The 25472-nt window shown below is 37.6% G+C and overlaps 1 protein-coding gene across 3 annotated transcripts in view; it reads right to left on the bottom strand.

Annotated features, from left to right (window-relative positions):
- The window catches only part of LOC105489509 (catenin delta 2), a 936482-nt gene that overhangs the window by 746391 nt on the left and 164619 nt on the right, over window positions 1–25472 (bottom strand). For all 3 annotated transcript variants that reach the window (XM_011754343.2, XM_011754340.2, XM_011754341.3), the window contains exon 2: window positions 19252–19388. In XM_011754343.2, coding sequence (XP_011752645.1) covers window positions 19252–19388 — 137 coding nt within the window. The remainder of the gene's footprint in view (window positions 1–19251; window positions 19389–25472) is intronic.

The raw sequence follows: 25472 nt of genomic DNA, 5'->3' as shown, positions 1-25472 counted from the left end.
GGGGAAATGCTATTGAAGAGCAGCACAGGAAAGCAGAGGTATTTTTTGATAATACAGTCATTCATAGTATCCTAAGGGTCAGGCTAAAGATAAATAAAATAATGTTACAGCCCCATTCCTGCAAAAATGGTATGTACACAGTGCTGCAAATTGGGGAGAAGGAAGAAGAAATGAGAACATAGGGTACTCCTCTTCCCTATATTGACTATGACCAGACAGAAACAGTAAATACCGTCAGCAATTTATTTCTTACTTTGGGATGAGAGAAATCAATGTGAATGGGTGACTTCACAAATAGCATTTGTTTTTGTTGTTAGTATTACTATTGTTATAAGGGCTGAATTTAAAAACTGTTCTTTGTGGAGACTATTAGCACCTACCTATATCAGAAATACAATATGTAGGCCGGGCACAGTGGCTCACGCCTGTAATCTCAGCACTTTGGGTGGCCGAGGCAGGCAGATCACAAGGTCAGGAGTCTGTGACCAGCCTGATCAACATGGTGAAACCCCGTCTCTAATAAATATATAAAAATTAGCCAGGCACAGTGGCACGCGCCTATAATCCCAGCTACTCAGGAGGCTGAGGGAGGAGAATTGCTTGAACCCAGGAGGCAGAGGTTGCAGTAAGCCAAGATCGTGCCATGTCACTGCACCCCAGTCTGGGTGACAGAGCAAGACTCCGTCTCAAAAACAAAACAAAACAAAACAAACAAAAAATAGAATATATATACACACACACACACACACACACACGATAGTTTTTCTCTCAGTATTTTCATCATGAGGATAAGACTTCTGTAACAACCTGGATATCATTAGAATATTTAAATATCAGCTCTATTTCAATACAGAGAAATAAAATGTAACACAGAGCCTTAATTCTGCAACTTTCTTAGGGTGCAAATTGCAATGAAAAATGTGATGGATTTGAAAACTAAAATAAATAGTTTAAAACATTCATTAACACAATCTAAACTTGCCATGTTTAGTGATCAAGGCTTCTGGACCTACTGTTCACCTGGAAGTATGGCATAGACACTGGGGACAGCATGGGGGAGGGACTCTAAGGACTCCATTCAAGTATGGCAGGTCCCTAACAAGACTGTAGCCTCGACAGCAAGTTCAATATTAGCTTAACTGTAAATTACATTCTATATTTAACTTTGTTACACAGGGAGTATATATTTGCTGTGAGTGATGACTTAATTTATTTTTAAAGAGAAAGTGAAAGATATGTCTTGTGATTGCTTCTGAAACATAGCGAATGAATTTGATGGAAGGAGTCCTCCTGTGGAGCTAACATTGGTAGAAAATGAAAAAAAGGGAAACCCCATCAAAACCTGGCTGGAGTCGGCCTTCCAGACAGCAAAACAAATGTCTCCACAAATCTTTAAATGTTTTTATTTTCCTAGGGATAATGACATACTTTCTTTTATGACCAGCTCCATATTTTTCTGAAGATTACTGCATGAATTTCTCTCTTCCTCTCTTAATACCTTACTCAGGTAAAGTTACAGAGCATAACATTGTTTGCCTTGATCTTTTACTTCATTTATATGCATTTACAGAGTAGCTAGAAGCAAGCCCACTTGAAATGTAGGAAAATTTAGGTTTGAATGCCATTCTCACATTTAATAGTATGTGACCCAGAGCAGGTTGTGAAATCTCTCTTAGCCTCATCTTCATTTTAACTTGGGGATGATACAATCTTCCTCATATGTAAATTATAAGAATTCAGGGGGCCTGGCACGGTGGTTCACGCATGTAATCCCAGCACTTTGGGAGGCCAAGGTGGGCGGATCATGACGTCAGGAGATCAAGACCATCCTGGCTAACACAGTGAAACCCCATCTCTACTAAAAATACCAAAAAATTAGCCAGGTGCGGTGGCAGGCGCCTGTAGTCCCAGCTACTCAGGAGGCTGATGCAGGAGAATGGCATGAACCCGGGAGGCGGAGCTTGCAGTGAGCCCAGATCGCAGCACTGCACTCCAGCCTGGGTGACAGACGGAGATTCCGTCTCAAAAAAAAAAAAAAAAAAAAAAAAAAAATTCAGGAAGGTAAAGAATGAAAATGTATGTGTATTGTGACACATTATTATTAGCTATTATGTTTATGATTATCAGTAAGAGAAGCAATAATAGTTACGTACAAATAAAATACCTTAAGCTTTTGAGAGAGAGGGTGTCTGTCTTAGAGTGAATTTTTCTTCATGGCCCTAAGTTACCAGACAGAGTGATTGGGGACAATAAATGCCCCAATTTAATATCCAATACTCTCTGGGCAAGTTTAGTTCCATAGCCAGAGCAGATGTGAATGATACTATCAAGCATGAACTCCTCATTGACTCATTTTTACACAAGAATATCACAAGAGACTGCCAAATGCTTTATTGAAATCACGAAGCATTACATCTTCAAGTTGTCACTGCTTTATCTGTATGGTAATCTGTTGGGAAAAAAATAAAGGAAAACACACAAACATAAAACAAGGCAGTTTGTAACCATTCCTTCTTAGTGAATCCAGACGGGCACATTCTGATGAATTTTTCAATGTATTCTCCAGTAACTAACTTAACTGTTAACTCCAAAACTCTCCTGTTAGTCAAGCCTTTTTAAGAAAGGAAAAGATCCTTAAAACATCTCCAGAACGTTGTCCAAATAACAGATACATGTGACAAGTAGATTTACCTTTCCTACTCTTTTCTGGGAATTCAGTTCTGGGAGGCCTTGCCAGAAGCCAATATTCTAGAATGCTTCAATTCATGCATAGCTTCTTAAAGGCATCTTACAAATGTCTTAAGATAGAAATGGAAATGTTATGGGCCTGCCTATAAAGAGATTACCCATCCCAGTCCCAAATACATTATTTAGTTAGAATTCATTTGGTCGTGACAGAAGGTCAATTTGAGCTAGTTTAAGCAAACAAACAAAAAAAAAAAATGAAAATGACAATAAACAAAATCAAACAACAACAAAAAACAATTTATTGGAAGAATACTGGGATCTCTCACTGAATCTAAAAAGTTGAACAAGCAAGCATTCTAGCTTTCTTTACAGAGCAGAAAATAAGGCCTCCAATTATCCAAACTTTCTATCATAGACAAGCAGACTTCGTTCAATACACAATAATGCTGGGATGAAAGGACTCAGAAAAATGCACTGATGTGTCCGCATCTGTCCAAGTAACCACTGTGGGGCCACCAACCCTCTACGACCAGTATGAGAATGGGGTATCTGGACTATCGACAAAGTGAGCAATTAGGGCAAACTTGACAGCCACTCATAAGTGGTTTCCCATAGTAACTTCCAGATTCCTTTATACCAGGCCTGATGTGATACTACATCATTATCAAGTCGTAATGTTTCTTGAAAAAGGTAAACCCAACAACAAAAAGAACAGCAATTTAGTTATACACTTAACTAATTAGTTTAAATAATAAAATAAATGACGGAAGTTAACAAAGGATAACTGTAACTTTTCATTCATTTATTTATGTGTATGTTATCAAAAAGGTCAAATTCCAGCATGTGCCCAGATAGCATTACTATGAATAGGAAAGATTATTTAATTGGGTTAAATTCTTTTAAAATTAAATGCGAGGTATTATTGCTATCGAAATATTCACATCACAGCCTTGCAACCCTTGAATCTATCTAAATATATTAAATTTCATTTACTTATTTTCTCTATGTATACAATTTCTAACAGTTCTTATTTATTTAATCATTCATTCATTCATTTAACCTAAAATTGAGTCCCATCAGTTAAGAAATTGGAAAGTACTAGTCTTTTTATTTATTTATTTATTTTTGAGATGGAGTCTTGCTCTGTCACCAAGGCTGGAGTGCAGTAGTGCGATCTCAGCTTACCACAACCTCTTCCACCAATGTTCAAGCAATTCTCCCGCCTCAGCCTCCCAAGTAGCTGGGATTACAGGTGCCCACCACCACGCACAGCTAATTTTTGTGGGTTTTTTGTTTGTTTTGTTTTTTGTTTTTTGAGATGGAGTCTCACTCTGTCGCCAGGCTGGAGTGCAGTGGCACAATCTTGGCTCACTGCAACCTCTGCCTCCCGGGTTCAAGCGATTCTCCTGCCTCAGCCTCCTGAGTAGCTGAGACTGCAGGTGTGTGCCACAATGCCCAGCTAATTTTTGTATTTTTAGTAGAGACAGGGCCTCCCAAAGTGCTGGGATTACAAGCGTGAACCACCTTGCCCGGCCAAAAGTACTAGTCTTGATACTAGAAATTTTGTCATGAAATAGTGATTTTTTGAAAAGATAGAAAATGAGTTTCACCTTACTCACTGTATTAGTTCATTCTCAGGCTGCTAATAAAGACGTACCTGGCAGGGCACAGTGCCATTAGAACCCATTCCTACTGCAAATACAAATTTTTGTTTTTTTGTTTGTTTTTGTTTTATTTTTGCCAGGCATGATGGCAGGCAACTGTAATCCCAGCTACTTGGGAGGCTGAGGTAGAAGAATTGCTAGAACCCTGGGAACAGAGGTTGCAGTGAGCTGAGATCGCGCCATTGCACTCCAGCCTGGGTGACAGAGCAAGAGACTGAAAAAAAAAAAAGATGTACTTAAGACTGGGTACTTTATAAAGGAAAGAGGTTTAATGGACTCACAATTCTGCATGGCTAAGGCGGCCTCACAATCACAGCAGAAGGCAAAGGAGAAGGAAAGTCACGTCTTACATGGGGGTAGGCAAAAGAGAGCTTGTGCTGGGGAATTCCCATTTATAAAGCCACCCGATCTCGTAAGACTTATTTACTACCACGGGAACAGTATGGGGGAAACTGCTCCCATGATTCAGTTATCTCCACGTGGCCCCATTCTTGACATGTGGGGATTATTACAATTCAAGGTGAGATTTGGGTGGGGACACAGCCAAACCATATCACTCACTATTAATGCTATCAACACCTTCTTAGATATATTCCAACAATTTAAATAAAATAGACGGATTTACTTCCATAAAATAGCCCAATGGCAATAAAATATCAGGACTCCTGAAGTGAATTTCACACATTCAATTCAATCTCAGTGGTTAAGTTTGAAATGTATTACTATTGTTACTCATTATCAATTAATAAAATAATTTCAACATTCGTATTTGTAGCTACTATGCAAAGAGCAGCTTCCATATTCCAGGCACTATGACAGGCCCTTTCCATTGAATCCAAAAGAAGGAAGATGTCTCAAAGGGACACAGGGGCACTCTGCACAACCTAATTCAAATAGTGGCTAACATTCTTGAGATTTAATAAGGACTACCTAGAGTCTCCTACCCCACGTTTTGTGAGAATTTCGATTGGTCCAAGATTTCTGGAAACCCCAGAACCTCATGTTCTACTGGTCATCTCTGGCTCTGAGCTCCTGCTTCTGTACAAAATATCTCCTTCTTCATTCACATATAATAACTACTCGATGTGCTGACCAAGATGAGCAACCCAACTTGGTTCTCTTTGATTTCCCCAAAGCCTCTTGATATCAGACACTGGCAGGTGCTGGGACTTGCAAACACTCTTGTGATCCAGAGGATTTTAAGTCATAGCAACAAAAATGACCCGATTATCAAGAGTTCTAACACATATGTTTATTTTTCTTTACAAAAAAAATATAATTAAGAAAAGTAAGAAAAAATCTACACCTCCTCCCAGAACACTGAAATGTAACATGCTGAAGTGTAATCAAGGAGCTTTGAAACGCCTCCTGCACTCTCTCTCCAGCGTATTTATAGACCATCTCATGTAATAATCTGTCAATAAGTAAAATTCTGAAAGCTAATTTATTATTTTTTTCTCTGCCAAATATCCTCTCCTCTCTCCCAATTACCTTAGTGACGAAAGAAACTGCAGATTCACCATTGGATTTCCTGATTTAATCCTAAGCTTGAGACTGCATATTCTTCACTGTCTAATTGTCTACGAGAGATGGCAAAGAGTGATTCGTTAAGCTGATATCGACTAAGGAGCATAGATTTCCATGGGTATCTTAATAAACTAATATATGTTTGTAAAATATGTGTTTTTATATACATACATTCCATCACAACACTGAGATCTAATTGTCTTCATTTTATCAGAGAATTAAAATCAATTTCAGAAATGTTACATAACTTAACTGAGGCCATTCAGTAAGAAAATGCTGGAGGAATCTGAAGTAAGTCTACTGATGCCAAATGTATCACTTTTTCCATCATGCAGAATATTAGCCCACACTCCACGGCCACTTACGAATAAATCCTTAAAACAAGATGGCATACTTCTCCTTCAGAAGCATGTGTCATGTATCTCACTCTGTGTCATGGCAGAAGCCATGAAAATTGAACTGATCCTTAAAATGGATTACAGCCCAGTAGTACTGACTGACTTTCCCCCTAATTAACAAAGGTAATCAGATGTCCTACCTCAAGTCTTGACCCAGACTTGTACTGGAGACAATGGTTTCTAATGCCACATAATAAATTTTCTGTTGTTAGATACTACATATTTACAAAGTATGAATATCTCGGACCACAGAGGAAAGATTCTTAGCAGGAACAACAACAACAACAATGAAACTATATTTAAATGTTGTCCATATTAAAAAATAATTTGCAATATTTATCCTTAGCGATGAAATACTAATAAGTAGATTCTACTAATAAGTTATATGTCAGAGTTTAACAATATCTACGATTTGGAGAAATCCTTAGTTCATTTACTTAAATCTTCTCTCTATTTTAAGTCCCTCGCAGATACTCATTCAGATTCTCCTTGCTTAATTCTAACAGCTAGGACTTCACTGCTTCTCTCTTTGAATTTGTGGATAGCTCTGATATACATACATACATACATATATATATATATGCGTGTTTGTGTGTGTGTGTGTGTATATATATACACATATATCTCAGAGATCCTTTCCAACTTTTTTCATATCCTAGTTTCATATGGTAGTTAGAAAATACACTTTGCGCACGCTGTGCAATGCAATGGATGAAGCCAGTGCAAAGAGCTTACCCAGCCACACCTGGGGCTAAAAAGAATTGCATCTTAGCACATTTACTGACAAGCTATGGCACATCTGTGTGCTGCCACCCACTGGTCAAAAGGTCTGTCATTGATTACTGCTTGTCAGCGAATTTCCCGAAGAGACAGCAGGAACTGGCAGCACTTGAGAGTACTTCCCTAAATTTGTCATTTGTTGGCATCGTTGACAACATTTTTTCCATTAAAAAAAAAAAGTTTACCTTTTCAACACATCCCCAAGGCAGATCTACAGTAAAACTTGCCACTGTCACTTGCAGTGTAAACCCCAAACCTATTTGTTCCTTCCAAAGATATGGGGGGCTACCTAAATCTTTGAGTTATTCCTTTCAGCTTAAAATTCCTCAAATTTGTAACTAAGATTCATATCTGACACAAAACTGACACCTGCTTCTCCTAAATTTTGACCCTTTCTCCTAATGCTCTTCTCAGTTGTACAACAGTTATTGAACAAAAGTTTGATTCTTCTTTCGCATAACCATGTGTGAAGACAGTTCCTACAGCCCCCCTTCCTGTCTCACCCCACCACCCACAGTTTGCAAGTCAAACATCATTGGTTTTCCCACCTGCAACACATGGAACTTGGCTTCTATATTCTTCACAGGCGTGGGTATGCTGCCGCGACTCATGTTTGGGAACTTATTTTGTCTACTGACTAAATATATGGCTAATATTTTTAATGTAATATTTACATATTTTAAAATGTATTGTTGTTCTGCCATTGAATTTTTTTTTGATGTCCTTAGGCTCTGGTCTAGCAGTTCATTTCAGTGTTATCTCAGCTCACTATTCTGCATATAGTCAAAAAAGTCAGAAAATATCAAGTGTTGGCAAGGATGTAAAGAAACTGTAATCCTCATAAAATACAGAAACAGCCTGGCAGTTTAGAATGTTAACCTAGTGTTGTCACGTGGCCCAGCATTCCCACTCCTAGGTATGTACCCAAGGGAAATAAAAACATACGTCCACACAAACTTGTACACAAATATTCCTAGCAACACTATTCCAAATAGACAAGTAAACACAACCCAAATGGCCATCAATGAATGACTGCATAAATGAAATGAGGTATATCCATACAATGGATTATTTGGCAGTAAAAAGTAATGAAATCCTGATGCATGCTACAACATGAATGAAATCTGAAATATTATGATAATCAATAGAAGCCCTCTACAAAAGACCATATATTTCTAATTCCATTTACATGAAACAATCAGAATAAGAAAATCTACAGAAGCAGAAAGTATAATAGTGGTTTCCTGGAGTGACTGTGAATATAATGAAACCACATAAAGAAGGGAACAGTATGGTATGTGAGTAAATCTCAATACGTTGCTTTTTTTTTTTAATTCACTCCAGGCTACATAGAATCATAAGACTTAGAAGTAGAGAAAATTATCTAACATGACTGATTTTTCATAAACATGGAAAAAAATGAGTGAATTGGTTATCTACCACTGTGTAACAAACCACCTCAAGATTTACTGACTTAAAACTACAACCATTATCTACTTTGGTCATCTATCTCCAAATATCAATGAAGACAGACAGCCTATGCTTCACACAGCATTAGCTGGGGCTCAGGACTCCACTGCTGATGGCTCACGGGAAAGGCTGCCAAGTCGGTGCTGGCATCAGCCAGGAGTTCAGATGGTGCTGCATGCCTGGAGACTGCATGCCTGTCCATATGGCCCCTTTACAAGGGTCTTGAGCATGTTCACCTCATGGTGACTGGTTTTTAAGAATGAGCATCTCAGAAGAACCAGACAGGAGGTCTACTTCCCTGTAGCCCTAGTGACATGCATTCCCTTTCCACCATAGTCCTAAGCCTAACTGGAATGAAGAAGAGGAAATACAGAGCTCATCTATCAATGGGAGAGGATCAGATTCTCATCACAAGAAGGATGGGAGACATAGGAAATTGCGATCTATTACTCTGAAATAAGACAACTTGCCATAGTGAGATTTAGGCTAAGTTTACTGTCACAATTCCCCTGTTTAATTCATCTTCCTGCAATCTTTATTTAGGGTCCACATTTCTAACATTTCTAAGAAAACCACCTATTTACTCACTTCCTGTGCTGATGTAAACATATATTCATATTTTACATTTTAGTGAAGTAGCTTTCAATAATAGACTGCTTTAAGACACCATTTTCACAAAGAGTTTTCTCCTAAGAAGATGCTGAAAAGTAAACCCTCACATGAGCCAGGGACAAGAATAAAGAATTTTCTATAACAGCACTTACAATTTTTCAACACAAATCCTTCTAGCATTTTCTTCTATGAAGATTCTATTTCCCGTAAACTGAAGACTAAAATTAATTGTTATACAGTTGCAGGTAAGTATGCTTTTTGTCTTTTTTGGAACCATCTACACAAATGTGCTCAAAAGGAAACATGCTAAAATAAAAAAAAATGCCAACAATAAAAGAACTACTCATATACAACACTATATAAGTCCATTCTCATGCTGCTATGAAGAAATACTTGAGACTGGGTAATTTATAAAGGAAAGAGGTTTAATTGACTCCCAGTTCCACAGGGCCTGGGAGGCCTCAAAAAAATTTACAATCATGGTAGAAGGGGAAGCAAACATGTCCTTCTTCACATGATGGCAGGAAGGAGAAGAATGACCAAAGGTAGGGGCAGAAAGCCCCGTATAAAACCACCAAATCTTGTAAGAACTCACTATCACAAGAACAGCAGGAGGGTAATTGCCCCCATGACTCAATTACCTCCCACCAGGTCCCTCCCATGACACGCAGGGATTATGGGAACTACAATTCGAGATGAGATTTCAGTGGGGACACAGCCAAACCATGTCAAACACATATGACACACCACCATTAAACATAAAAATAAATAGTAAACACAAAAAATTACTTCAAAATCTGTAATGAACATTTTAACATGACAACATCAAGAGTTTCATCAAGCACAAATAAGTGAAAACTCTCCCAAACACAAAAAGCATGTAGAAAAAGCACTAAAACAAATAATTGGATTTTTCTGAGATTCTGGGGAAGAGTATGCTTTCAAACAGTAGTTAAAAATCACTGAAGGAGATTGTCAACAAATACGATAAACTTGGCATAACTGTATACAAACAAAAATAATTAAGTGTATTTGTATTTTTTAATGTGTAACGTTGCTGAGTCATGTACTAACATGGTAGGTGTTTTTCTTTCCTTTTAACTAAAACAAGGCACACAGTCTAGTTTCAAGAAAAAGACAAAGACACATTTCACTAATGGAGGATATGGTTGAGTAAATAAGCCTCATATTAAACTGAAAATGTCTCATTCCACCTGATTAAATGAATTTCGACTGAGGTTGTTTATAGAAAAAATTGCAATTTGGGGGCCTAGGATTCATCAAAGTCAATGGGCGCATTCTGAAGCGATAAGCAGGCAGCCCAAATGGAAGATCTAGATCCAATACAACCATTAAAATAAGATAAAAAGTATATGACCAATGTAACACTGGAAATGAGACCCCTATACCACAAAAATAACTAAGGATTTTTACCACAATTAAGCAAAGCATTTACTTTTGTGCTAAAATAAAATGGAAACAGTAAGTTCATTCCTAAGTCATACTCTCAATACAAATACACTAAACACCTCCTCCGTGGCTGGCACTGCTCCAAGAGCTGCTGACACAACAGTAAGGAGGGGAGACAAGGCCACATCCCCAACCAACACACTTCGGTGAAAGTTAGAAAAATATTACAGTTATTGGGCCATGCACAGTGGCTCACGCCTGTAATCTCAGCACTTTCGGAGGCCGAGGTGGGCAGATCACGGGGTTAGGAGATCAAGACCATCCTGGCTAGCACGGTGAAACCCTGTCTCTACTAAAGATAAAAAAAATTAGCCGAGCATGGTGGCGGGCACCTGTAGTCCCAACTGCCCGGGAGGCTGAGGCAGGAGAATGGCGTGAACCTGGGAGGTGGAGCTTGCAGTGAGCCGAGATCGCGCCACTGCACTCCAGCCCGGGCGACAGAGCGACACTCCATTTCAAAAAAAAAAAAAAAAATACAGTTATTAACTATTACTACTAGTAAGAGTAATATGTCTGTTACTGAAATGTTTCATTTATATTAAATCAGTTGACTATAATTACCTATTGAAAAGTTTTCAATGTCAGTAAACAAACCAGTAAAGCTCCTAGTATGATATTTTTTTATCTTGAGTCTCCATAAAGACAGAGTCACCATATCACCACAGCATTATTCAAGCCGTGTTCTTGGGGGGCATTCCAGTGGAGGGATGAGGTGTTGTTCTCAATATAAGCAGAGCTCTCAAAAGTGAGAGATTTACACTCTAGATGATTCATTTTAAGAATAAATTGCCTCTGGCTTTTGACAGGAGGTCTCTAGTAGGCAATTTCAGGTCTCTGAACGGTACCTCAAATGTGTGGTATTATTTAATAAAATAATTTAATAAAAGTGGCTGCTTTGTTAATAGGTGGGCTGGACTCCAAGCTTATCTATTTGGGTAGAAGATTTCTCCTCTCGCGGAGGTGGTGGGTATGGGTGCTGGCCAACAGGGCTACGATTGTATTTCAAAAGCTCTGAATCAAATAAAAGACTCAAACATCTTTGGCTGCTATCCCAGAGTTCTACTTTTCAGAATAGAAGATATGGCGGTGTCAAAATTATATGTGGAATTGTTTGTGATTTCCTATAAAAACTATGGAATAGTTATATAGAATTTTATGTAATTTTAATTTTTAATCTGAGCATGACTTCTTTATCATTCCAGGATGTGTAACTTGCAAAAATGCATCCCCAAATGACTAAATCTATTGACTTGGGGAATGAAGCTATTTAGCACTGTCTCTCTAGATGCTGAAGATTACCTGTCAAAAGTGATTTTTTTTTTTTTGCCTTATTGATATTGAGTTGTTCTTTCTCACAGTAATTAGGCAAGTGGCCCAGCTGCTTCCTGAGGCTATGAGTAGAATGTGAAAGTCAGAACTTGTCCTCAGTGAAAAAGGAGGATGCTAATCTTCACTTTTTCATGCCAGGAGGCCACAGAGCTGGCTCATTTAGAGCCCAGGGCATGAACTTGCACGTGCCTTTTATGATTGCAGCCCAGTGACAGCAACTTGAACATGATCGATGGGCTGCCTCGGGCATGTTTACCTGTGTCACTGATGCATGCTAGAGATAACTCCAGTCCAGGCCACTAATGCCCAGCAATAGAAATTTTCAGCTAAAGTAAGAATGTGTCTAACCTACAGTATTCCCTTCCTGTTACATTTTCTCTACAGACACAATTAATTAAAAATAAGGCATAGTAGTTCCTTAAATTATTTGTAATTGGGTTCTTATTAGTGATTCCTTTTAAAAATTGTGTATCAAATTAAATATATTGCAGATCAAATTAATGTAGAAATTCCCCCATTCTCTTCTCCTAGTTATATAAGAGTTAGACTGGCAGAGAATACTATTTAATTTGACCTTAGCAAAACCTTGGTCATAGAAAAATCTTTTTCTTGGGAAAAATAGTAGACAACATATTGTAGGCCTCTTATGTTATCGAAATGATGAGGTCATTTAGTGTAGTGGAGGGGGAGGCACTGAATTTGAAGTGAAACAAACTAATTTCTCATTTCAATTCTGCAGCAATTTCCTGTATGACTTTTGGTGGGTACACTGAATACTTTTTAAAGTCTCAGTTTCTTGATCATAAAACATACTAAGCAAAATAATTATTAAAGGAAAAACATATGATTTAATTCTATATCTGAGGAAATGTTTCACATGTATATTTCATAGAAATACATGTTTTACAAAAATATGTAAACTAAGGGAATTTATTATCTGTTCCTTTTAAAAAACGTTTTTGAGATACTATAGAACATTGTTTCCTTGCTCTATAATAATTCCTGTGTTTTTCTTAACTGTTCCTACCCTATCTGGTTCCATTTCTCTGAAAAAAATCAACATTTTTCCCATGAGCTCCCTCTAGAATGTTCTATTGGTTAATTTCTTGCTTTGTGCAAACTCTGCACAGGGCACTGACTATTTTACCCCAGGAGCCCCTGCTTTGTTGACCTGCCAGTGGCCCTTGTCAGTAATTAATGATGACATATTTTCCAAGCGAATTTTTAAGAGTCTTGAAACTCTTTTTTTCAAGCCTTTGCTCCAGGCAATGTCTGTCAAAGCAGACCCAGTGATTAATGTACAAGGAAGTGTGACATGTCACTTTTTTTCATACTGAGAAAACAGAATCAATCTGAGATCAACAAAGGTAGAAATGTGAAATAAAATTATGATATTAAATAATTCACAATGAATCTATATCACATACTAATTAGAAACTTGTTTGAAATAATATTAAATGACATGAAAAAATACTCCTCATAGAACGTTAAATGTACAAAGAAGAATAAAATATTTATAAAGCAAAATGAAAATTTTGTACAGATCATCTTATATGCATATAAAAATCCTGGAAGGAAATCTCCCTAAATATTTGCAGCTACCTCTGTTTGTGGTACATTAAAAAAAAAAAAAAAAAAACCCAATTCATTTATTTTTCCTATCTAATGTTTTAAACTTTTACACAATATGCATGAATTACCTTTATAGTGGACAATTCATAAAAATTACCAACACCACATTTACATATTATGATTTTACATATGAATATTTAACAATGAATTGTAGTAATAAATATGACAGACGCATTAGAAGCACTGTATTGTCATGTTACAAAACCCCGCATACTAAAAGCTTATTTTCTAATCTAGCATATAACACCATAGTCTATTTTTCTCCCATGATAGCCTCCAGTGCTCTGTAAACCCAACAACTAATACTATTAAAGAGAACAGAGCATAAAACAATCAAATGAGTTAATTCTAATGGAGTCTGGAGTTATCAAAAGGACAGATAGATTTAATATAAGTGTCCTGAGAGGAGTTACAAGCTGAAACTAAAGAAAATATTAAGTTTTAGGGGGAAAAGTCAAAATAACTTATAGTAACTAACGAAATACTCACAAGAGAGCATCAGGAAGCAGGGGTGGAGAGACAGAGATGATCTATCCAGAGTTCTAGAATTATTCATCCATAACTGGAACTCCCAGCATACATTCCCAAGACTTGAATAAGTAATTTATGACTCTTTTCTCCTTGATTTATAGTTTGAATGATCATTTTTCTGATGCACAGGGTTAACAAAGAAACAAATACACTTCAAATGCAGGTGGTTGCATCAATCTCATGCTACCTGAGCATCCCTTTCCTTCATCCATGAACTTCATAACTTTACATACACACTCATTTTCTTTCTTTACCCTCCTGGAAGTCGAAACACCCCATCTGGTCAATCTATCTACAATCCTCCCATCCTGTACGCATGAAATTCACAAGGCTTTCAGATCCTTGTTCCCCCTTCCTTGTTATAAGGAATATCATGTGTCATGACCCAGTTCTACAGACTCCTAGCTTGTGCCTTTATCTCTCAGTTCACAGCTTGAAACAGATGATCACTGTTCCTAATACAGCTGTGTTTCTGCAATAAAAATTAAAGGAAATTCATGTTTTGTTTTTTTCATTTCTAATCCACCCTGGTTTGAAAGAAGAAATAAAAATTCAGCAATCACGTAATTCTCATTTAAATTTTGATTTGTGGCGAAAGTTCAACGGGTAGCACTATGCTGTGGATAATTCTTCCCTTCTCTGACTAAACGAATATAAACTTCACTGGTCTTTGCAGATAATCCTCTATCTTCTTGACCTTTCCTAAGGTGTTTTAACTTCCACTTTTTCTTGGATGATAATTTTGTCATTAATTTCATAAAATGCTTTCCCAAAATACCATCTGAAAATTGATTAATAATTATAGGTCATTTCCCTAATAACACATCGTGTTATCAGAAATTATTGTTGCAAATGATAGTAACGCTAATAATGCTGAAAGATTTAGTAATGATATGTGGCACTGGAAGAAAACTAATTAAGGGAGTATTTTATAATGAACTTCTTCCAAATAGGATTCTTGTTATACAGAGGTAAGTTACTTCTAAAATTCTAAATGTACAAGTTGAATAAAAAGGAAGGCATGCTATCCTCATAAGAGATGATGTAAAAAATCTAGTTTTTTTAGATTTTAAATGAATATTTTTAAAATTCTTCCTTGTAGCTTCATATGACACACATTTATAAAGTATTTAGTGTCATGGTTTGCCCCATGGTAAAAGCCCAGAAATGTCAGCTGGGTGCAGTGGCTCACACCTGTAATCCCAGCACTTTGGGAGGCCGAGGCAGGCAGATCATGAGGTCAGGAGTTCGAGAACCAGCCTGACCAACATGGTGAAACCCCATCTATACTAAAAATAAAAAAAAAAATTAGCCAGGCATGGTGGCGCACACCTGTAATCTCAGCTACTCAGGAGGCTGAGGCAGGAGAATCACTTGAACCTGGGAGGTGGAGGTGGCGGAGGTTGCAGTGAGCCAAGATTGCGCCACTGCACCCTAGACTGTGCGACAGAGCAAGACTCCATCTCAAAAACAAAACAAACCCTCAGAAATGTCTTACTCTTACTTTCCTATATTTTGTGCCATAAGAAAAACAACTAAAAGGAAGAGAATGTCTGTTTTGCTACCTTTGAATATCCTAAATAATGCTACCAATATCCTAAATAATGGTACTCAAAAATTCCTCTAAAATCAAGAATACAGTTTATAATGATTGTGGAACTAAAAGAACAATGAAAATTAGTGTAACGATAGAGTATCTGGAGTTACAAACACTCTCAATTTCAAGTTTCTTTTTAATCTGTAAAAATCATCTGGAGCTTGATAATATATTGACAGAAGAGTTTCCTGAAATTTTCATCTATAATTTTTTCTATTTTAAAACTCTTTACATATGGTTGTCTTATATTTTTAACTCCATTGCTAACTACTTGAGGGCTAATTCAGATAAAAGTTTTAAGAAACAATTTACCTTAGCTTTCACTACACAGATAATATTCTAGACTTGAGGGAAAAAAGAAGGAATCTTTAAGAATGATTTAGGATACAAATCCCCCAATGAAGGATAAGATTGGTTGTTTCCATCAGGCCATCCCCAAACAGCTCATGGAATCTGCTGCTTGTTGATTTATGCTTTTACCTAGGCAGATGCTGCACTTGGGACCGAATTCCCAGCCTATGACTTGGGCACCTGGGGCTTCTCTATCTCAAGTTTCCAGAACACATTTGCATCCCTCCCCAAATTACTTACGTGCCACCAAAAAAAAAAAAGTCATCTTTGCTGCCCAAAAATGAACAATACATTTTTTAATTACTCAGAAAAAAGCTTTTCACAGTGATATAGTTTGACTGTATCCCCACCCAAACTCCCAAAGTCTTCAGTCTGTTTCCACCTCCATCTAACTGTAAAACACATGCTAGACAATGTTAATAGACTGATTTGTTTCCTTCTATACTTTTCTAGATGCTCATAAATATGTACAAACCAAAAACATATCTAATGTTCTGAGTTTTTAAAAACAGGATAATACCCTACCGTATAATTTCCTGTCTAAAATTCTCACAGATTTTTTTCCCCAAAGGTTAAACATATAGCCCCAACTCATTTTTACTAATGACTGCATACCATTTATAGAAAAAATAAAACATTTTCAACTCTTCACCAAGCCATCCACATTTTTGGCTATTTCAAATAATTTTATAATAAATTTCAATACACATAAAGTCTTATCTATTTAGTCACTAATTTCTACAGAATATATATCTAAATGAGTAAACCAGTGGTTATTGAACATTTTAAATGTCAATGCGTAGAAACAAATCATTTTACCAAAAAATTACAGCAATTTATATTCCCATTTGGAATGAAAAAGAATGTGGATTTCTCCAAACCTTAACTCTTACCTTGCATACAATACAAGCTACTTTTCAACAGCTGTCTACCTGGTAGATCAAAAATAAGTCGTATTTTCACTTAAAATTGTGTGTCCCCAATGGGTATATTAGAGTAGACTTTATAAACATTCATTACTTGCTTGCGTCTTTCTTCTGTTTATATCCTTTGCCTAGTTTTGTATTTTTTTATTTATCTTTTTCTCACCAACATTAGGAACTCTTCATATATTAATTTTATCAACACTTCATTATAATTATGGCACATATTTTCTCTTGGACTATTTTTCCTTTCTATTTTGAGTTGTGTCTTGCTATTACTAATTAGTATTCACACTGTGAAACTCATCAACCATTTATGTATGGCTTCTGGGCCTCCTCTCTTACCTAAAACCTTGCCTACCTTTAGTTTACAAGGCTCTTTCCTCAAAGTTTCTTCTAATATGTTAATGGTTTTATTTTTACAGTTATCATTTTTCCCTGTGAGATTTATTTATCTTTACGCTGTAGGTTAACAGTTTTAATTTTCTTCCAGATGTCGAATCAGTTATGACAGAACCATGTAAGCCACTTCTTTGTAATGAACTGAAACACTAATTTTAAGTGAATAGGCAGATATGTATACATGAATCTGTTTTGAACCCTCAATTATGTTTTACACAGAGACCATTCTTTTCTGAGCCCACTGGGCAGTATTGTGATTGGTATGGTTGTAAGACAAAATTTCTCAGAACTTTCCTTGCACTCTCATATATTCATACTTCCACTGGTCTTTAAAATAGTTTGATCCAGTTTGCCAAAGAAACAAACAACCAGCCACAGGATTCTGATTACAACCACCTACATTTTATATCCTAATTTGGGAGACAGTAATATTGTGATGATACTAAGCTTTTCAACAGAGGACCATGCCATGCCTTTTTATTCATCCTGAATTACTTTACATCCTTGTGATAAAATAATTTTCAGCAAACAGGTCTTGTCGTTTTGTTTGTTTTGTTGTTGTTGTTGTTACATTTATTCTTCCTGCTTTAAATTTTCTTACTACTCAGAAGTCAGTAGCCTAGCAAGACTTCCAGATCACACATGAATAAGAAAGCATGACATAACCCAACCATAACAAGGTAGTGGTTTGAGGATGGGGAGTGGTGTTAACTCCCTTGGTGGTCCCTTTTTTCATTTCCCCTTAAACATAATCAGAAAACTCTCAAGAGCAAGCTTTGGAAAGCAAAGTAATCAAGGAGCACAGCCTAAAGCTCAACCCAATTTCCTGCTTCCTGACTATTTTCACAAACTAGACTATCCACTCAATCTATTCAACTCTCCCTTGAGTACCTACTTAGCTGAACATTTCCTGACCAGATGGCACACTTTTGACTGATAGCATCATTGATCCTTTCTGTCAGTGGGCTGTTTAGGTGGTTTCCCATTCTTACCTAAATCAGTTTCCACTCATGAAACAGAATCAGTTTCCTCTAGAGCCCTTCTTCTTTTTGAGTAGAGTTACTATTCTTAATTGCTCCCATTTTAGGCTCTTGCTCTGCTGAGATGTTCCTGGAGTCGGGTAAGTTGCTAATTCAGCATCACCAAATCACATAACCCAAACACAGCAGGCTTTTTAACTTAAAATTGTAAAAACTGATATATTTTCTAGCACATGTTTAGAAGAAGCAGTAAATAAAAGAATCTTGATCATCCAGCTCTCTTTATTCACTACTTTTTTATTTACAAGAAACATGACTTTTATAAAGTGACGTTTTAAATCTAAGGTTCAGGTTTTATTTACTTACGCATTTTTTGGCAAAGTAATATTGGAGGAAGAATCATTCAGACTTTCATTAGTTTGAGAGGGAAAGTTTTAGACTGTATCCTTCCAGATCCATCTCAGAAAACACTGGACAAACCAATTTGCCTTGACTTTGATGTGATATTCATTTACTGTCATACATATTTTTAACTTCCTGGATATATTTTAATTTTTTATTAGATTTTATGTTTTCTAAGACTAATTATTTCACTTTGTACGTTTAAAAGCATTAAATGTCAGGTCCATCAATGAATATGCCAAAGCTTCACTCATAGGAAATTTTGATTGCAAAGTTGTTTTTCTTCCCCTATAAAATATCTTTTCAAGGAAGACTGCCCAAAACATGCAGTCCAAAGGAATTACAACCATATTATAATATTATTTATATAATAAATACCAACACTCTGCTAGATAAGTATGAGTTTCTTTCAACAGAATTTAATCTTCAACTTTCATCTAGAAAAAGTGTTTAAAATGTCCCCAAACGCATGTCACAGAAATGGAATGTTTCTACCTGTTCTTTGACTGAGGCGAGGATGGCAGAGGTGGTTTCTGTTTCAGAGCCATCCCCGTTGGAGGTGTTTAAGCCGGGGCTCAGGGAACTCGTTTTCTCTGAGGCTGATGAAGGCTGGTCTGGGACAGGCATAGCTCCTGCAAGGCAAGAGGACACGATCAATACAATCAGATGTTGACACTAAACAGGTACAACTATCAGACCACTCTAAAGATACACACAGAAAAAAAGTAAAACTCTGAGCTGCTGAGAAAGACCAAGACATAATTATAGAAGGGGGGTAATACAGTAAATTAACGGTACAAGTAAATGGAATGCTTTAACCTTTTATTACCCCCAACCAAATTCCAGAACACACTCCCACCTAGTGTTTTGTCTTGAGGTAAATGGGGAAAGAAATGATGAGAAGGAGAGAGGAGAGATTGTAAGAGTAAAGCCATAAAGGAGTATTGAGTCTAAGAAGCTAGTCCAACTACAAATTTATGACTATTTTAAGTAAATTTATTACCTGCCTATTGGTATATGTGGTGTTATTATATGTTTCCTCCTTGGTTCCTGGCTCATATCTCCTATAGTCCCTGTTGTAGTCTTGTGATGGTGTTGGGTGTGTCAGGTCTCAGGAGCAGGCCTCAAAAGGAATCTCTCTGACCTTCCCTGCCCTCCTTTGACCTGCTCTAAGGTAGGACTCTAATCCTCACTGCCTCCTTTCTGCTTACGGGTCATAAGACCCTCATTCCACAGAAGGTCCTGCCCCGATGCCCTGGGGGAAAAAAGGCTGATGTCAAGAAGCCTCCATAAAACTGGAGGACTGCGCTCTAGAGCCTCTGGAGAGCTGACCATGTGGAGGTTACTGGAAGGTGGCACATCGGGAGGACTTGGAAGCTCTGCACCTCTTTCCCCATAACTCGCCCTACGCAAATCATCATCTGTATCCCTTGTGATATCCTCTGAAATAAACGTGTAAACATATGTGTTTCCCTGAGTTCTCTGAGCTGCTCTAGAAAATTAATGGAATCCAACCCAGGGACTGTGGGACCCCCAGCTGAAGCCTGTTGGTCAGAAGTTCTGAGGCTTGGACTTGCAGTTGGTGTCTGGGGGGATGAGACAGTCTTGGGGACTGAACCCTCAACCTGTGGGCTCTGACACTCTCTGACAGTAGATAGTGTGGTACATCGTGTCGGAGTGATAGAGTAGATAGTGTCAGAACTGAATTAAAGGACAGCCAGCTATGTCTGCTGCTTGGCGTGTATGGGAAAAAATCCATACATTTGGTCACAGAAGTCTTCTGTGTTTGTTGTCGCTGTGTGAGAGCAGAAGAAAAACAGTTTGAGAAGGTTTTCCCCAAAACAGTATATTTCCAACTCAAAAGAAAATCTATCAGACATTCCCCTTTGTAAGAAAACCATACAGAAGCCATGATTAATAATTTACCAATAATTAAAGAGATACCTGAATTAACATAAGAAGCTTAATATTGTGAAATACAGTCAATAACTAATCTACTCCACAAATATTTACCAAGTTCCTAGTCTGTGATAGACAGCAGACGAAAACTGGCAAGGCCATTTGCCACAGTTGATTTTGTCTGAGTTTATTTATGAAAGAAAGCAGACACTCAAATAACATTAGACCCAATGCGTAAATGGATGCATAGGTACAGGTTAAAAACAACATTCTCAGAGTTGTTCCTATCATTCCTGCACAAACAAATGAGATTGCTGTGGTCTGAGTGTTGATGTCTCCCAAATTCATATGTTGAAATACTAATACCCAACGTGATGGTACCAGGAGGAGGGGCCTTTGAGAGGGGAAGAGGTCAAGAGGGTGAAGCCCTCATAAATAGGATGAGTCCATATAAAAGAGGCCTGAGAGAGACTTACCAACCCTCCCACGATGTGAGGGCACAGCAATAACACATCATCTATAAACCTGAAAGCAGGCCCTCCCCAGACACCAAATCTGCCAGGCCTTAATCTTGTGTTTCCCAGCTCCAGAACTTCAAGTAAATTTCTTATAAGGAAATTTGCTGATAAGGACCCAATTTATGGTATCTGGTTACTCTGGTCCCCGAGAGAGCCGCCATGACCTTGTATGGCCACCTCTCTACATGTCCATGGGTTCACAGGGGACTCTATGCAACGTGATACGGTTTGACTATGTCCCCCTACAAATTTCATCTTGAACTGTAGCTCCCATAATCCCCACACGTAGTGAGAGAGACCAGGTGGGAAGTAATTAAACCATGGCGGCAGGTTTGCCCACCACTATCATGTTCTCATGATAGTGAATAAGTCTCATGAGATCTGTAGTTCAAATGAACTAAAAAAGGGACTGAAGTATTTGTTACATGTATCATCTAGCAATGATCAACAGAGAAAGCAATAGTTAACTGAAGGTGATATTTACCAAGGCATTACAAAACCCTCATCTCAATAAAAGGCTGAGAGTAAATAGAAATTATTTTCTTGCCTAAAGCTATTATATTACACATCCCTCCAGGAACCAGGGTTGTGTAAATATTAAAAGGTATTTTCTATTATAGCATATCTAAGCATCCTGTGATTTTCACAGTAACCTCTGCCCTATGTTTTTACCTGTGTCTAGTTAATAATTTAGAGATATGCAAACCTAAAAAGGCCCCATTACAGAATTTTACTTAAAATATATGTTAAGGAAAGCAGTCATCCAAATTTCTTATTGAACATTTCATCTAATTTTTGATTTGTTTTAATTTTATGAAGTACTTATAATAATATCACCAATGGGGATTGGAATAGCACTGGAAAAGTAAATCTGTTACAAACAGAATATGTGAAAAGGAATAATAATATCACCAATGGGGACTGGAATAGCACTGGAAAAGTAAATCTGTTATGAACAGAATATGTGAGAAGGTTTGGGGAAATAATATCAACAAGACAAAATCTGAGCAAAGAGTGAGAATCAGATTAAATATGATTTGGCAAAATGCAACTATAGCTAAAAAGTTTAAAGTATTGAAGGTGATGAATACCAACAGGATGAAAGAAAGAGATTTGCATAATTCTGGTGGTGTGTTAGGAAGAACATAATGAAGTGTATTTATGTATTCAACATGCTTTCTCATATGGTTTTCTTATTTGATCAAATCTCTTAATTATGTAGAATGTAAACAAGCAGTTCAGCAAATGTTGTGCCCAGATAAAGAGTGGAACCTATGAATTTCCACCTAGGGAAGGTTTCAGAGACGGTGGAAGACAGCCGAAAATAAGAACGAAGGACAACGCAGCTCTTGTGTGCAGTCACCTCTGGTCCCCGAGACAGCTGCCGTGACCTTCTATTGCCACCTCTCTCCATGTCCATGGGTTCACAGGGGACTCTATGCAAGGTGATATGGTTTGGCAATGTCCCCCCACAAATCTCATCTTGAATGGTAGCTCCCATAATCTAAACATGTAGTGAGAGGGACCAGGTGGGAGGTAATTAAATCACGGAGGCAAGTTTTGCCCATGCTGTTCTCATGATAGTAAGTCTCACGAGATCTGATGGTTTCAGGAAGGGCAGTTCCCCTGCACATGCTCTCTTGCCTGCCACCATGCAAGGCATGTCTTTGCTCCTCCTTCACCTTCCGCCATGATTGTGAGGCCCCCCCAGCCATGCAGAACTGTGAGTCCATGAAAACTCTTTTTCTCTATAAATGACTCAGTCTTGGGTATGTCTTTATTAGCAGCATGAGAATGGACTAATACACAAGAAGCACCTCATGCTGAGAAAGGAGAAGTCTTACATATTTTAAATTACCATTGTAATTTTTGTTTCCTTTACATTTTATTGGGCCCATGTTAATTCAGGCTCTGAGCCAGTATTATTATCAACAAAGTTTTGCCAAAGAAATTGTTTAAGGGCCCAAAGTTATTAAGTTACATAAGTGGGCCCGGAACTCAGGCTTTCTGCCTTTTAATTTCTATTTCAATGTCCTTTGATGTGTCAGCCTATTTCCCGTAACCTGTACTGCCTCCTAAATGCTACTCTACTAACTAATTTTTATTAAAATGTAACTCTTTAAAAGCGTAACAGTGACCTGTCATTAAAAAAATATGGGATTTAATAGGCACTGAATCAAGGTTTCTCCTCAGGCACTTGACAAGTGTGACCCACACAGTATGGGGAATAATTAGGCCTGTTTGTCTACCTCCTTTCTCCTTACAGCAATAACAGAAAGAAGTGGAATCTTCAAGGCTTATTCCACCATACAGAGCTACCGCTACCTAAGGCAACCTCCATTCCTGAATGCAAATGACTTGGAATAATTTCCATGATTCATAATTTTTTAAATCCAAATTTAATTTAACTATTGGTCCTCACTGTGTCTGGAAAGAAAAGACAATCACCTTCCAATCACAATCTTGTCAGCTCAGGGCACACAGAAGAAAGAGAGGAGATGGCAAAAGACCTGCCCCAGTGAATCCCTGGATGGCCTTAGGGTAAGTATAAAAAGTGTTAAGCCTCTACTTCGCAGTAATGTAGCCAACTACTTCAGTCTTAATCACAGCTAATCTACTAAAAATTAGTATTTACTCTGTGCTAAATCCAGGAAATCTGGAAAGGATAGAGAAATAAAAAGCAAAAACCAAGAACAAAGGAAGAACCACCACCAGGAATTCTGTCATTCCAGATAAGTAAAATTACTTTGACTGGGATTTTGGTGATTTATTATTTCTAATATAATCTATTCTGTACAATGATTTTTTACATAATAAGGTACTAATGCAAGGTTTTTGAATTTCTTTTGGCTCAGCAACATCTCATGAACAATTTCTTATATCAACAAACATTGCTCTATAGTTTAATTATAAAGAATACTTAGTATTCAATAATCTGTATATGTTGAAAGTTATCTACCTGTCTTTTATATGTGATTTTTACCTCATTTTTACATCTGTAACATATTCAATACATGGGTTCCCAGCAGTAGAACTGGTAAAATAAGGAATCTGTGTATTTTTCGGCCTTTTGTTAGCCAAAGTCCTGCTGCCAGGCTGGTCCAGTCTACCCGCCCACTGGAAAGGTCACGAGAATGTGACCTCACCACAGCGTTAACCACATGATCTCCATTATCCTTTCGGGCTTTTGCTAACCTGATATAGGAAAATGCACCCCTTTGACGTTGTTTTATTTGACTATGAGTACAGTGTACATTTTGCATAGATTTATTCATCCTGTACAGCACTTCTTGCTACCCTTGAAGTGGTTACCATGTAAGAAGTCTTCCTACACACAGTAGAATTATAATCTGCAAATACCCAAGCTGCATTTTGGACAGATCCATCTTCCACATGAGAAAAAGAGACAGCAGTGAGGGAAGAACAGCCCTAAATTTTGGGTGGGTTCTTCTAGCAGAACTTGGTACCAGCAAGTCCTATGTCCAGAAAATAATAAAACAACAATCCTAGCAGTTTCAGGGTGCAAGTCACACTGCTCTATGCCCACACATGCATGAGCAGTGTTACGGACAGAACTGTGTTCCCCAAATTCATATGCTGAAGCCTTAATCCCTATGTGACTGTATTGAAGATGGAGCCTTTAGGAAAGTGATTAAGGTTAAATTAAGATCACAGAGTGGTGGAGACCTAATATAACATGACTTGATGTGCTTATAAGAAGAGCAAGTAGCATCAGAGGTCTTTCTTCCCCTTTGCATACACATAGACAGAAAGCCATAAGTAGGCACAATGAGAAAGTACTGTCAACCAGCCAGGAAGAGAGGTGGCCTCCTAGCACCTTGACCTTGGACTTCTGTTCTCCAGAAATATGAGAAAATAAATTTCTGTTATTTAAACCATTCAGTCTGCAGTATTGTGTTACGGCGGCATAAGCTGACCAATACAAGAAGAGTTCAATTTTCTCAACTTTCTTTCCCTTAATTCCCCTGTAGGCTGGGTGCGGAGTCTTGGGAACTGACAGAAGCAAGGTAAAACATCTCTTGGTATCATCTTCATCTAAAATGAATCATAGGTCTCAGGAGAAGGCATATGTCCCAACTTTGCTTCAAATCAGCATACCGGGATAAAGCAAAGCTTACAAAGGGATATAGCCCATTGTATGAAATAAGCCTACAGAATAAAACAGTATCTTAAACACATCCATAATACTACCACTTTCATAAATGATGCAATAAGAAATTCAGAAAAATTGGCCTGCATAACAATAACAGCAAAAGCAGGTAGGCCCTGCACGCCGAG

The sequence above is a fragment of the Macaca nemestrina genome, chromosome 6 (genome assembly GCF_043159975.1).
Source record: "Macaca nemestrina isolate mMacNem1 chromosome 6, mMacNem.hap1, whole genome shotgun sequence".
Lineage (NCBI taxonomy): Eukaryota > Metazoa > Chordata > Mammalia > Primates > Cercopithecidae > Macaca > Macaca nemestrina.
This window is presented reverse-complemented; position numbering and strand designations above follow the sequence as displayed.